The following is a 15,787-nucleotide window of genomic DNA, read 5'->3' on the forward strand; positions in this document are numbered from 1 at the left end:
GATACTGAAAAAAGCCAATGGATGAAACAGCCAAAGTGACCAATTAGAATTTTCATGAAAGTGGAAATTCCTGGCCTTGATCATCTTCACGATCAGTTCAACTGTATGTGTTGGATTGTTGTATTAGTCCAGGCATGGTGTGCTGTAGAAGACATTAACATGAGTAAGACTACATTTCTACCCTTGAAACAATTTACGTTCTCTTATTTCTCCTTTGTTGATTCCTCCTTTTTGTCTTCAACTCTGTGTGGCAAAAATTCTAATTATGCACAAGCATACATAATGAAAACTCATACTTATTCTCATGTCTGTGTCTGCTCACTAGAAACAAATATTATCATCAGTCTCTTATGTATTTTTTCCAAGGTATTCTTTGTCTATGCAAACAAACATGTAAAATAATTTTATATGATAAAATTAGCATATTTCATACCTCAGACCTCATTACACTATGCCAGAGGCTAGCTCCTGGAATCTCTTCTTTTTTCTTTTTTTTTTAACATTTATTTATTTTTGAGACAGAGAGAGACAGAGCATGAATGGGGGAGGGTCAGAGAGAGAGGGAGACACAGAATCCAAAGCAGGCTCCAGGCTCTGAGCTGTCAGCACAGAGCCTGACGCGGGGCTCGAACTCACGGACCGCGAGATCATGACCTGAGCCGAAATCGGACACTCAACCGACTGAGCCACCCAGGTGCCCCTCTCTTCTTTTTTCTAAAAACACTTTCTCCACAGTTGATCTCATTCAGCCCCATGAATTTAAATACTATCTTTATGATAAAGATTCTCCAATCTGAACCTCAAGCCACAACTTCTTACTGAAATTTCTGTTTTCTATATTTCCATCTACTCAACATTTCTACTTGAAGTCCGATAGACAACTCAAATTGAACTTGTCCCCAGATAAGCTCTTTACTTCTCTCCACCTCTCTATTTCTTGTGTCATCTTACTTCTCTCAGGAAAAAAAAAATGAATGTCAGCATCCACCAAATTACTCAAAGAAAAGTCTACAAAGCAGCCTTGATTCTTATCGTTCCTTCTTCCTTCACTTCTAATCCATTCATCTCTCCCAATCCCCATAATTATCATCCTTGTCTAAGCAGCTGTCATCCCTTCTGTAGACTATTGCACACACTCTCTACTATTCTCTCCCCTTTCAATCTTTCTCCACACATACACACACACACACACACACACACACACACACACACACACACACACAAAAGCACATAAAAACATAACTATTCTCCTTGGAACAGCCAGAGTTTCATTTTTAATTTTTTAAAGTAAACTGGATGCCACACATGGGACTCAAACTCATGGCCCTGAGATCAAGAGTCGCATGCTCTACCCACTGAGCCAGCCAGGAAAACCCAGAGTTTCATTTTTAACATATAATGAAACCACATCACTCCTCTGCTTAAGTTCTTCTAAAATCTAAAGGCTTCCCATCACCCTGAGAATGAATAAAACCCTTCCTGGCTTACAAAGCCTTCCATGTCTTGGTATTGTGCAACCTGCCTGACCTCATTTGATCCCATTCTCCCTTCATGCTCAACTCTCAACGCTCCCAACTCACTGCGCTTCTTCCTTTCCTCACCAGATTAAGCTTGAACCCATGGTAGGGCCACTGTGCTTGCCAGTCCCCTTGAAATGCTCTTTGCTTTCACCTTGCTATATGTAGTTGGTCCCAATCAGATCTAAATGTCACTTCTTCCAAGAAGCCTTTCTTGGTCATGCAGTCCACAGCAACCACTGGCTTTTTCAAGCTCAACAGATTACTCATCATCAACTGATTTTTTTGCTTATTCATTTGTTTGTTTTCCCGCGTAGTAAGCTGACCTCTACCCTTTATGAGGGCTTTGGCTTTAATACATGATTTCTGTTCAAACTACCTCAGTGTTTAGACTAGTGCGTGTTGTTTAGATTAGTGTAGAAGGTATTCAGTAAATTAAAAAAAAAAAATTTAATGTTTATTTATTTTTGAGAGAGAGACAAAGCGTGAGCAGGGGAGGAGCAGAGACAGAGGAAGACACAGAATCTGAAGCAGGCTCCAGGCTCTGAGCTGTCAGCACAGAGCCCGACGTGGGGCTCGAACTCAGCAACTGAGATCGTGACTTGAGCCGAAGCCAGACGCTCAACCGACTGAGCCACCCAGGTGCATGAATGAGTGCATGAATGAGTGAATGAATATTTTAAGAGCAAAAATATATTTTCAACTAAAAAATAGACTTTTGGATGATGAAGGCTAATGAAACTAAGGTCTCTTCAAAAAGGCGAGGTTTCTTAGCATGATACCAGCAAATAAACTCCTGTTATTAAGAGTTTTGCTGTATTTTCCCTTATAATGTTCTGTTTTATTTCTTTGGCCATAGAACTCATCACTAGCAACTCTATTTTCTGCACACCCATTTGTTTACATTCTTTCTCATCACACTAAAAATGTAAGCGCCGTGAGCAAAGTGATTTTCTCTTGTTTATCACTGAATTCACAATTTAGGACAGCAACCTGAACAAAGACACATTCAAAAATTTTTGTTGAATGAGTGAAAATAAAAGGTATTAGTTGAAAGTGGTTGATTCGTGTCCTCTCAATTTTTCAGTGAAGAAACAAAAGCATTCTTATCTAGAAGTAATGGGCCACCGATTCTGTGTAAATAGTTTCGATTATGGATCTCATTAAATGTTCTTATAACTCAAATTCCTTCAGACATGGGGTAAGCCATTACAAATATTTTGCCTTAGTTTTTGCTTCCTGAAAAATAGGAATTAGAGGAAATAAACAAACCAATTAAAATTATCTTATCTTTTTAGAGAAAGCCCAACTGGAGAGTTCAATAATCACCACCAACTGATTATCATTCAGGGGTAAATGAGCACAAATGAGAAAGTAAAAAGGATGGAAGAAAAAAAATCTGAGAGGCACTTTTTGTGCTGCTTAGGATAAGGCTTCTCTTGTTTTATTGAACTTGTTAATAAAAGCTCCAAAGTCTGGGGAAAAGACTTCCGGGCAGCAAAAGCAAAGTTTTGAGGCTCACAGGTCTAAGGAGAAATTAATAAAATGCAGTGGGGAAATTAAATTGAACAAAAGTGCAATGAGCCATAGGTAAAGCAATTAATTAAGCAGGTTTTGATATGTATATAAGTGGGTTGCTGAAGAAGTAAAAATAAATCCGAGATTTTAAACCAGTGTTTGGTATTCAGCAGAACACCAAATGGTCACATGTAGAAAACTTGTAGTTTTTAAAGCAGTGTTCTTTGAGGACTTCCTTCCTTATTTATATGCATCGCCACCTTTCCTTTTTCCATTAATCTTTTAAAAAAACCTATGATTTCAATAATATACAAAAGCCTTTTGCTTTTGCTTGATTCTCTTCCGCATTCTTTTTATGCCAATTTCAAAACCAGGCAATTTTCTTGCAGGCTCAATTATAAAAATATGTACTTTTCGGGAGTATGTCCACTACTTTTCAGGAAGCAATGAAGATTAACTTGGAGGTGTCACGACCGCAGGCTGGGAGTCACACAGATCTAGTGTCAATTCATGCTTAACCTTAAGTATGAATTAACCTCACTCATAACTCGTAAGAGCTATGAGACCCTGTACAAATAACCTAGCTCCTGTAAGCCTCAGTTTCCTCCATTGTAAAAAATGTAGTATGAGCTAAATACATTTGCTAATTCCTTGGCACAACGTCTGCCAGAGGAATACTTCAATAAAATGGAAGTATTAATATAAAGCAATTTGCAACTTGTGTGTGTGTTTTGATTGCCAAAATTGCTTGTTTATATATATATGTATGTATTTATATATATGTACTATAAATACAAATTTATAATATAAATATAAGCACATAAATATTTGTATATTTTTACCAAAAATGTTTTTTTAAAAAATAATGAAATGATTGGTGGGAAATAGGTTTCTCAGCTAGTGTCCCGAATCTTCATTTATAAGTACATTATTACAGTTGAGAATTCGATTCAGAATCTGTCTGGGGCGGCTAACTCTCCTGGCTTTCCTCTGACTCTCCTGGCTTCAGCACTCAGATTCCTTCATCCTCGGAAACCCTTCCTTCTCAGACAAATCTAGTCACGAGTCCTTCGTTTGGAAGGTAATCATTCATTCATGCATCCATCCGTTTTTCTGTAGTACAAGGTACATTCTTATTCTGGAGATACGAAGGCCAATCGGCCTTAATAAAGCCACAGCCTAGAAAAGGAAACAAACCAGCAAGTGTCCATAAGACCTATGGTAGCTGCTGCTGATGGAGGTTTGCCCAGGACGTCTGAGAAATGCAGGTGAGGGGCACCTCACGCAAACTCATGGTTTCTGAAGACTTCTCAAAGGACGTGAGCACTGAACTGGAACTTGAATTAGGTTCACACCCTGCCAGGGTCTTCTACTCAATTCTTGTGGGAGTTTTCAGTATCACTTAACTATACATATTAAAGTGCCATCTTCTTAGATTCATTTTGGCTGTTATCTAAGCAGATTTTGAATAGCTTCTGATATGCAGGCAATGTTTCTGGAATGTCAACAATATAGGAATATAAATGACCACAAACTGTCAGTTTGCAAGTAGTTCTTCCCAGGGTGTCTGGGTGGCTCAGTCGGTAACGCGTCTGACTTTGGCTCAGGTCGTGATCTTGCGGTTTGTGAGTTCGAGTCCCGCGTTGGACTCTGTGCTGACGGCTCAGAGCCTGGAGCCTGCTTCGGATTCTGTGTCTCCCCCTCTCTCTGCCCCTCCCATGCTCATGCTCTGTCTGTCTCTGTCTCTCAATCATAAATAAATGTTAAAAAAAAAAAAATTTAAAGCAGTTGTTCGCAACGTGGAGACACAGGTAAGTTAAAATAGACTTTTAAGAGTAGTAATCTCCTGCTTGCTTTATCATTATGTGAAATTCATTGCACAAAGGAAATTATTGGAACAGGCTATGCTGAAAACAATGCAGCGGTTATAATAAATGATATTGTTCTATCCACAATACTGTACTGGTTGCCCCAAAGTTAGCAAGTTGAACATGCTTCCTAAAGCTTGTTATCAGGGAATTGACGTTCTATTCTTTATACTTCAATAACTTTTAAAGTATTCCTGAACATGCTGCCATCATTGCAGCAAGTGCTGCAGGAAGATGATAAGACATAGGAGGCTTTTACAACAGAAAGCTCAGATGCAAACAAGCACAGACGGGTAGCTTGAAGACTCGGTTCTTCACCTGCAGGAAGAAGCAGACTTTTCACAGACTCTGAAGGTGGAAGGGAACTTCCTTCTGAAAAGACTGTAAACTGCACGGGGGGGGGCAGTGATCACACCTATATCATTCGCTGCTGCTTTCCCAGCACTTGCGACATAATTGGTGCACCAGATGGTTGAGTAAATAACAAAACACACTCAAAAGTCTTCACCCTGCATTTCCGACAAATGATCATTCATTCTCTGAAAAACTCGAGGGACTAAAAACTCCTCTGCCATTCATGAAAATCAAACCACGCACTCTGTTCATGTGGAGGTCAGTTAGTGTCACTTTATTCCCTAACTTTAGACCACATCTCTAATCTTGGCTAGTAACCTTTGAGATATTTCCTGGAATTTACTAAGAATGTGCGTGTGGTCACGCATAAACTGCCCTTGTTATAGTAATGATATGTCATACCACGCTTTCTGAAGAATATGGACCAATGGCATCGATTTATAGACTCCTCAGTCATAATCACCCTCTAGTTTAAACCCCATAGAAACTACAAATATATATCAGGTAATGATGTTATTGACTATAAAGGTTCTTGGTAATTTTGAGTGATCAAAGGAAAATTTTAAAACTCACTAAAATTCTGAGCAGTTTTTGCATTTTGGTCACTTCTGCATTTTTTTTTTTACACGTATACATGTGTTCATATATACCTAATCAATATACCTGACACATCTAAAATTCAATGGAAGAGTTGGAAGCAACAAGTCTGTGAAATTTTTACATTTTCTGCATTACTCTTTTCTTTACCTTTGAAGTTTACTACACCAACTGCAGTTGAAGCCAATCTGAGAGGATACACAGGGGCCACAACCATTAAACTGGAGACATGCTAGGAAACAGGAAGAATAGGTTTATTAAGACTAATTGGCAGCATGGAGAGAAATTAAAAAAAAAAGAATGCTCAACCAAAATTAAAATCCCCCACCCATCCCTATATACACACAGGATCAAGATACCTATGCATAAACAGATCAGATCATGAAACTTTCCACCTAGTTCTGTTCACATGGTAACTTACTAGGTAATGGGGTCATCTCCACAGCTGAAATATTGGTAATTTTTGACATTTGTAGCTCTACTCGGTGGTATTCATAAATTGTTCTTCTCCGGACATCTGTAAAAACACAAATAGAAAAAAAAAGCCTTTCAAGATTTCTTTGCCTATAAAGCAACATTTAATAATGAATATAAAATGATATGCTTTTCACCCAATGTGGTTTTAAAATGAAGATTTAAAATAATCCCTGTGAAGAGAGTGGTTATTAAAAACAACCTGAAAATCATGTGCTGATATACCCAGAAGTCTTTTTTTTTAATTTTAATTTAATTTAATTTTATCTTAGAGAGAGAGAGAATGTAAGCAGGGAGAGGGACAGAAAGAGAGAATCCCTTTTTTTAAATTTTTAAAATGTTTTATTTATTTTTGAGAGAGAGAGAGAGAGAGAGAGAGAGAGAGAGAGAGAGAGAGAGATGAGTGGGGGAAGGGGAGAGAGAGAGGGGAAGATGCAGAATCCAAAACAGCTCCAGGCTCTGAGCTGTCAGCACAGAGCCCAACGTGGGGCTTGAACCCATAAACCATGAGATTACAACCTGAGGCGAAGTCAGAGTCTCAACCGACTGAGTCACCCAGGCGCCCCAGATAGAGAGAGAATCTTAACTCAGGCTCCACGCTCAGGGTGGAGACTGATGCAGGGCTCTATGCCATGACCCAGGGATCATGACCTGAACTGAAATCAGATTTGGATGCTCAACCAACTGAGCCACCCAGGTGGCCCTCAGCCCTCCAGAAGTCTTTTTTTTTAACCTGTGGAGTTGAAATGTTGATTCTGGTCTCAGATATCTCACTTTGCTAGTGGGCTCCAACCCATTGTTACCCAGAATATACTGAAGAAGTTTTCTTGATGGATTTATATATTTTGAAAGACTTTGACATAAAATCATATGACTTCACTCATATGAGGACTTTAAGAAACAAAACAGATGAACATAAGGGAAGGGAAACAAAAATAATATAAAAACAGGGAGGAGGACAAAACAGAAGAGACTCATAAATATGGAGAACAAACTGAGGGTTGCTGGAGGGGTTGCGGGAGGGGGGGAGGGGGGAGGGGCTAAGTGGGTAAGGGGCACTAAGGAATCTACTCCTGAAATCATTGTTGCACTATATGCTAACTAACTTGGATGTAAATTAAAAAAAAAAAATTAAAAAAAAATTAAAAAAAAATAATAAATAAATAAACATTAAAAAAAAGAAATTATTATGCTAAGTGAAATAAGTCAGTCAGAGGTAGTCCGTAATACCATATGATTTCACTCATGTGTTGTATTTAAGAAACAAATGACTCATCATAGGGAGAGAAAAGAGGAAAAGCAACAGATTCTTAACTAAATTAGAGAAAAAATTGATGGCTAGCACAGTGGAGTGGGCAGGAGGATGGTTTAAATCGATGATGGGGATTAAGAAGTGCAATGTGATGAGCACCAGATGTTGTATATAAGTAATGAACTACTATATTATACACCCACAACTAATATTTTGCTGTATATTAACTAAATGGAATTTAAGTAAAACTTAAAAAAATAAAAAAAATTTAAAAAAGGTAAGATGATACCACTTCTTTAAAACTCAAGCTAAAATAAGTCTTTTAGGAATGGGTAACAATTACAATTTTTTCACAGCCTAAAAAAAAAAAATTCACAGCCAGAATAGGAGTCTGATTGCTTTAAAGGTTTAGATGGGTTTCTTTTAATAAAAGTAAAACAGAACTTAGGTCACTTTAAAAAAATTAGTACTGATATTTATTAAATATGCAGCATTGTATCTGAGAAAGGTTAACAACTGGTACTTAGATTGTATGAAGGAGCTTATAATTATTCATCAGCAAATCCAACAGTCTCCCTGAGGAGTAGGCTAGATGGGAGACTTTGACATGAACTTTAATAATTAAATATCAGATAAATACGGCAAACATATTTTATTACAATTAAGACTGTTGACGAAATATATTTTAAAGTATATTAAAAAAAGACCTGAGTCTTATGCTCATGAGCTTGCCTGAGTTTGGTAAATTGTAATGGGTGAAGCAATGTTATCAGCATTTTATTTAGCTCTTGAAATGCTTGTGATGAAAGGAACGCATTTCCTGAATGCTATCTTATCGATCAGGAATTATTTGGGAAGCTATCAGTTTATTTAAAAAATATCAGAGTATCTAATCTTGGGAAGTCATATGTCATAGTGGTTGATAGAACACGCTCTTGAACAATTTCGCGTGGGTCAAATCCCAGTGTTGCTGCTTGTATCTGTGTGACCTTGGGCTCCTTTGTTAGCCTCTCCCGCCTCAGTTTCCTCATCTCTAAAATAGAGATAATAGTACCTAGATCACTGAGTTGTTGTGAGAACTAAAATGAGACAGTAAATGAAAATTGGTTAGAACACTCTCTTTCACACCGCAAGTGCTCAATAAATGTTTAATACGGCAACCAGCGTCATACTGGTTACATGCTGCATATCATGGTCTATTTCTACAGATCTAAACTCACTGAAATCACACTAAGGTTCTGAAATCAGGCTTCTAGGAATTTATCTCCCACCTTAGCTTAGAGAAAGTTAAATTTTGATTAACATCAATGGATCCGACAGGATGCGGAGCAGGAAGATGGTGTACGGGAGATTTAGTTCAAGTGTTTAGCAACTGTAGATATACCTACACATCCAGGGGCAAAGTCAAACATCTACTGAAAACCTACACGTGCCTCTACTTTTATCCACTCCTGTCTTTCCACTCATTTCTGATTATTCCCCGTGAAATACTACTCCAGAAGAGTAAGGGAGGTAGCCCCAAAAGAAATGTTTTGGGGCTCACAGAGGTTCTAGAGCCATTTGCTGAATATATGTTCAGGTTTATCAGACTGGAAAACACTGCTTAAGAACCATAATCCAATTAATTTCTTTTTGGTATAAACGAAAATGCATATATGATTTTCAAAGTGTAAACTTTATCAAACATCAGAGAAAAATGCTAATTTAATGGTATTTAGTAAGGTTTCTCAAGGGCAGGGCACTCTTTTCTTAAGTTGTAAGGCACAGAAGAAGACTCCCCAGCTTCTGCTTTATCTAAATAATACATCTTCCTATATACTGGTTTCCCTTGTTTTTTGCTAAATAATTTAGTTCTTGGAAATAAAGACATAACATGACTTTGCCATGAGATTACTGGTTGGGGTTTTAGAGTCTCCTTCATACTAAAGTTCACTCAGTATCTATCATATTAGTAGCTGCTTATTAAAATACTAGTTTTCTGTTCATTTCATATTATCCTTTGAAAACCTCAAACTACTGACATAATGACCGTGAATCCTCTGGAACTTAATTATTGATTACGCATATGGGGTTAAGGGAAAGTGACCTTTTTTGCTATGCTAATTCTATCACCCACTCGGACCCTTCCTACTACGGGGAGGAAATGAGTTTAACAAAATGAAATTAATGAGAATGAGTTTTGTTTGATGACCTGCCAATTAATGACAGCTTCCAAATGGTCATTTTTGTTGAATTTCAGAGATACCCCTGTCAAAAACAAGTAATTAGGAATGTATTTACTGGTAGCGCCTGCCAATACTAGAAGCTTTCATTTGATTCCAGAAATGTATTTAGCTCATGTGTCTTCTTTAGAAAGTCAGCCAAAACAATGCTGTCCCAAAAATTCAGTCTTAGTAGTGTTGATACAGCTTTAGCTGTTTTCTTGCCACTTTACAAAACTAAGTTTGACTAGAATACTCATTAAGGGCTTTTAAAAATTAAAAACAAAAACAAAACACCTAAATCTCTGTGCAGACTAACACACAGAGGATAAAGTTTAGTAACCCAAATCTTGAGGTGATATGATTCGAAGTGTGACTAGTGAATTGCATTTTTTTAGAAAGTCTGAGCAAATTAACAGGAGGGATCATATGGGAACACGAGGAATCCTCTCCAATCAATATTCACTCTGGCTGAAATAAAAACAGTTTAATGAGTTCTTTGTGGCATGATTAGCCGTGATCTAGTTTGTCTTTAAAGGTAGCATTCACATAGAGAATGTGGAAGTAATTTTGTAAATTGGCTGATTCTTCCATTTATATGAATATCTTAATATTGTCTGAACTGTCAAATAAATAACTTGCTAACGTTGCCTTACTTACAGATTACTGATGCCTAATGACTGGTCCCAAATGGTTATTTCTTTTCCACTTCAAGTTGAGTCTGCCACCCAGCACCATTCACTGAATACTCTTTAATGTAAACAGCATGTATTGCACAACTACAAGTTCATTCCCAGCATGAAGACTTGGGGGGGAAAAAAAGAGACTCTTGAGAAAAAAAGGGCACCATTAGAGCCGCGATAAGCCTCCCACACAATATGTAAGTCACTAACAGAAAGAGCTGGTTGGCGTTGTTAAATACAGCTTCTACAAAGAGAAGATGTTTTTGCTTCAAACATGTTTTATGCCCTCTGTAATTCTATTCTATTAAATAATAATGTAATAGGTTGGATAAGGCAACATAAAATTTAGAGGATCATGGAGTACTAACCTAAACCTCTTAGATTTTCTTCTCATCATTCCCTTGCGGTTCGTGAAGTTTCTGGACACTGCTACAACTTACATGGTCAGATTTCATAAGTTACCTGAGCATGCATAAAAAAGATCAGAAACTTCATCTAAAACCAAACTTTACTTTTCTCCTCATTCCACGTATATTTACTAATGGCTGAAACAAGATGTCCTGACTTCCTTTAGTAATCCCTTTGCCCAACAAGAGCACCAGAACCAGCACTGGGATAGTAAATGGTCAAGGCAGAGTATCTTAGTGAGCTTGTGCGACATGTAGACAACAGTCCTAACACTATGGCTCCCATTGGCCTAAGGACTGTTCTTCTGGATGTGGTGTTTCTCCCAGGAAAACACATTTCTTTATTCCTGAGACTTAGGGGAGACTTTGCGATGTACATTGGCAATGTCATTAAATCTCTACTGTTTTTCTGAGAGAAAAGAAGATTGTGACTTCATTAAATAAAGTTGGGTGAAATGTAGTAAGATACGTTTTAAAATCAAGTGTTTGAAAAGCTTTTAGTGCTAAATTATGCAGATGTTTGGTACTTATGGAAGAAAAACCCCTCCGTTTCCAAGACACTAAACTTCCTATAAAAAAATTCACCTGGAAAAATTAACATGTGGGCATGTTTATAAAGGTATCCAACCAGTATTTGTTAAAAATAGGAATATTCTCTGTGTAATAGGGAAGTGTAGGTTAAAATAGAAATATTCATGAAGTAATAGGGAAAAATAAAAAATAAGGCAAAGTCTAAATTTGAAGGCAAACGTGAGAGAAAAGTGGAAAATTGAATCTCTGAGGTCATAATTTAAAATAAATAAGGCAGACAGAACTTGATAGAAAAACTCAATTTAGGTTATTTTTGAGAACTATTTTGGCTCCTTTCCTAGGCCTTCCATAGTAAGGTGACCATTGCAAAGATGAGCTTTTGATTCACTATATTGAATAAATAAAAGTACATTAAGATGGGTTTCTCTTCCTTAGACCAATAAATCCTGGCTTCATAGGTACTCAATAGATATTTATTGAATAAATAAATTTTTAAGTATGTTGAATTTTTAATAATGTATTGAAGTCCTTTCTGTGACTTTTAGTATTTTATATTAGAAATAAATTATTAAATAAATTGAGAGACTATCTCTATAATGGTAAAATTTTACCTTGCCTGATATTGGTACAGGATAAAAAGTCAATGAATAAATGGATGAATAGATCTAAAAAACAAGAATTTAGCTACAAATACCTCTGAAATATGTTATAATTAACCAATCAGTGATTTCTAATATCCAGAAAACTCCTAAATATTTGCTTCTTTTTAAAAATCCTATCTAAAAATCAATCTTTTTAAAAAAGAAGCAAATATTTAGGATTTTAAATATCTAGGATTAGAATCAAACAAGGGGTGTTTGAAATGTATGTAAAAGCATAGAGTATCACTTTGCATGATGCTTTCTATTGTGGAAGAGTTTAATGAGAGAATATTTATGGGGAAATGTCATGATTTCTGTTACTTTTTCCTTTTGTTGAGCCATGAGTGGGCAAATGCATACTTGGGAACCAAAGCACCTTATGAAGCTATGCTGTAAGGAGAAGCAATTTTTTATCTTCTGAAAAATGAATAATTTGAAGGGCTTTCCATTTTGAGAAGAAGGAAGGTAGGATTCACTAAAGGATTTGTGATCAATCTGTCCTTAAATGAATGCAAAGATCCCGATAACTTTGAAAATAACAAGTAAGGCTGGTGGCCCCTGGGTGGCTCAGTTGGTTGAGCACCTGACTCTTGATTTCAGCTCAGGTTATGATCCCAGGGACGTGGGATCGAGCCCAGTGTCAGGCTCTGTGCTGATCAGTGTGGACACTGCTTGAGATTCTCTTTCTCTCCCTCTGCCCCTCTTCCCTGCTGGCAGCCCTCTCTCTCTCTGAAAACAAAACAAAACAAAACAAAACAAAACAAAACAAAAAAACAAGTGAGGCTCAGTTCTTCTAAAAGAGCTTTAATAGAGTATGAAAGAAAAATATCTTAAGTGTTTTCAAGATTATTCATTTCCTCAATAGTCTGTCAACATGTTTTTTTTTTTTTTTTAATTAGAGTTGCTAAGTAATTATAATGGAGCTGTCCTACAAGCAAACCAAAATTACCAATAGTTTTATTTAGGGAAAACCAGTTATAATGGAATGCTTATATTTGAAAATGTATTATTTAATCATATCTAAAATGCCAAGGCTTTTCTGAAAGGCAAAGAGGAAATAAAGAAAGGATGTTCTGTAAATATTATACCTGAAATTTAGTATTCCATTTAAATAGATGATATAATCTACTGTTACTCTGTCCAAGATGGTAACCACTAGTCGCATGTATCTCTTTAACTTAGAGTTAATTAATGAAATCAATTAAAAATTCAAATCCCCAGTGTCACTAGCCATATTTCAGGTGCTTAGTAGCCACATGCAGCTAGTGAGACTAATACTCAACCGTTCTGATTTAGGATGTCTTATCAGTGTAGAAAGTTCTACTAGACAGTACTGGTCTATGGTATTATGTTTTTGAGAATTAAAGCTTAAGACATTTTGAAGAGTAAAAAAAAAATCTCTCTTTTTGTTAGGGGTTGTTTTTTTTCAGTCTGTAAACATAATTTTGGTCAAGTTTCTTGAAAAATTGCTGCCTGGTCTGTGAAGCTTATAAAGAGACCATATATGATGAACTATATACAATGTTCCTCAAAGAGTTCTTTGACCCTCTAAGTATCTTTAAAATATATTTGTTCTCCAAATGAGTTGAATTTTATCTTTGCAAATGCTAATGTTTCTTATTGAGCTGTGAGTAATAATTAATCAACAAAGCCACGGCACATTGTAGCACCAATGACGTTAATAGATTTAAAACAGCAGATGCGGATGAGAAATAGATTGATGTTAAGAAAGAAGCAGATCATGTACTGCCGGTGGGTGAGAAGAACAGAGTGGTATGTTCTGAAGGATTCAGAAATAGCTGTTATCATAACTTGTAGAAGAACCATTTGAAGGAAGGTCAGCAGCTTTCCAGGTTGCTTTCTTGGACAAGAATTCTGCGCGTGTGTAAAACTAACTTTCACATGACGAAAATGGCATAGCTTTACGTTTCCCAATAAAAGAACCGCAAAGGCGAGAGTGGATTTTCTGGGTTTTCTTGCTGGAAATGTTATGCTCTTTAAGCTCAGAAGGCGGAGAAAAGGTGAGGCGTGAGGGAGAAGGTCAGCACCCTAGAGATTCAGATGGAAATTCAGACTGTTAAATTGGAGGAGAGGGAAACAAACAAGGAGGAACGGTACTAGTGAGAATTATACATTTATCCAGGAAGACCTTTGCACACTGTGTAAAGGATTTGGAGGCACATAAGCTGAGGCTGAGAAAGGATTACTTAATAAAGCTATTTGACAAGAAATTATGGAAATTACACATGACCTACGAGTACATGACAATGTGAAAACCTTCTGGTAATCAACAGAATATTAAAGCAACAATGAAATATCACGTTCTGCTTATCAAATTTTCAGTTTAAAAAATGAGGACAGTGTCTGGGAGCATCTGGGGAAATGGGATATCTAATAAAATGCTGGGGCGGGGGGAGTAAATTGCTACAACCCTTATAGAAAGCAATCTGTCAAAGTGCATAAAAACCCATTAACAGTCAATGGCTACATATTCGCTTATAAACAATCAGTTGTGTCAAAATTTGAAAACGAAGATGTTCAGCACTGTTTTACTGATAATTAATATGAAAAGCAACAAACATGACAAACTAATGCTCAGACAGGTTACATAAATTATGAAATAAAGGAATTTGTTGCAGCTATTAATGACCACATTTTAGACAGGTATTCAGCAGTGCAGAAAAAAAATGTGTTATATATATGAAGAGAAAAATAGGTAACAAAAATATTTTAACACAATGCCAATTTTCTTAATGTGCATGTGTCTGCGAGTGTATATACTAAAAACAGAAGTTTGGATGCAGACACGCGGAAACATTGTTATCTCCCTGTGGTAGAATTACGGACCATTTAAAATTTTTTCTGTGCATTCTCTGTAATGTACAGATTTCTCTGAATTAACATGCGCTATGCTTATAATCACAAGTATGTTCTTCCATTTGGGTTTCTGTAACGAACAATCCAAGTCATTGTGTGCAGACCTGTGTTTCACATCTGTACCTGTGGAGACTGAAGCCAGCTGATCTCTGTGTTCTTTTTGTTTCTAAAATTCTACAAAATATTTTATGAAAAATAGAAGGTGATGCAGACACACAGGTACACACAGACAGACACAGCAAGACATCAAAAAGCAAACGCTGCGTAGCTAGGAAGAGTGAGTTTCCCAGTGTCAGGTGTTTCCTGATGGGAGTCTCCTGTGGCCAGAGTCTCACAAGCAATTGTTCTGGGTGTGGACATCTTAGCATCAGTGTCTTAAAGTGATAATGTTGATTATGATGAATAAACAATAAATACATGTACAAATACAGTGCTGACTACCTTGTGCCAAATACTGCATGCAACATACCCATTGTATCTTAGGTAGTAAGGTGACCATTTTGTCTGTAAGGCTATAGGAATTAAATAAAATGCTCAAGGCCTCATTATTAGTATTCCCATTAAGGTAACCTTTATACTTTCTGGACTGCTAACTAATTTTATCTTTTATTTTATTTTTTAGAGATAAGGGTTAATTTCACCATAGACTTTTGTTTGTTTGTTTGTTTTGTTTTGGAAGGAGCAAAGGAATTTCCTTTGTAACCTCAGAACTATTTCCTAACAATGCCTGAATTCCCTTTGCTACTTTCAACTGTCAGATCACCTGATCCCTTTTGAAAGATAAAGACTAAGGTAATAAACTATGCTTGAAAGTTACATTGAAATCATTTATTATTTGGAAGCCTTCAAAAACTGAGAAACAAGTTT

The 15,787-nt window shown here is 36.6% G+C and overlaps 1 protein-coding gene across 1 annotated transcript in view; it reads right to left on the reverse strand.

Annotated features, from left to right (window-relative positions):
* Positions 1 to 15,787, reverse strand: part of PLXDC2 (plexin domain containing 2) — a 448,391-nt gene that overhangs the window by 91,555 nt on the left and 341,049 nt on the right. The window contains 2 exon segments of the mRNA XM_019460620.2: positions 6,005 to 6,086; positions 6,276 to 6,371. Coding sequence (XP_019316165.1) covers positions 6,005 to 6,086; positions 6,276 to 6,371 — 178 coding nt within the window.

This window comes from Panthera pardus, unplaced genomic scaffold (assembly GCF_024362965.1).
Source record: "Panthera pardus isolate Hobbes unplaced genomic scaffold, ASM2436296v1 HiC_scaffold_6, whole genome shotgun sequence".
In the NCBI taxonomy this organism is placed as follows: domain Eukaryota; kingdom Metazoa; phylum Chordata; class Mammalia; order Carnivora; family Felidae; genus Panthera; species Panthera pardus.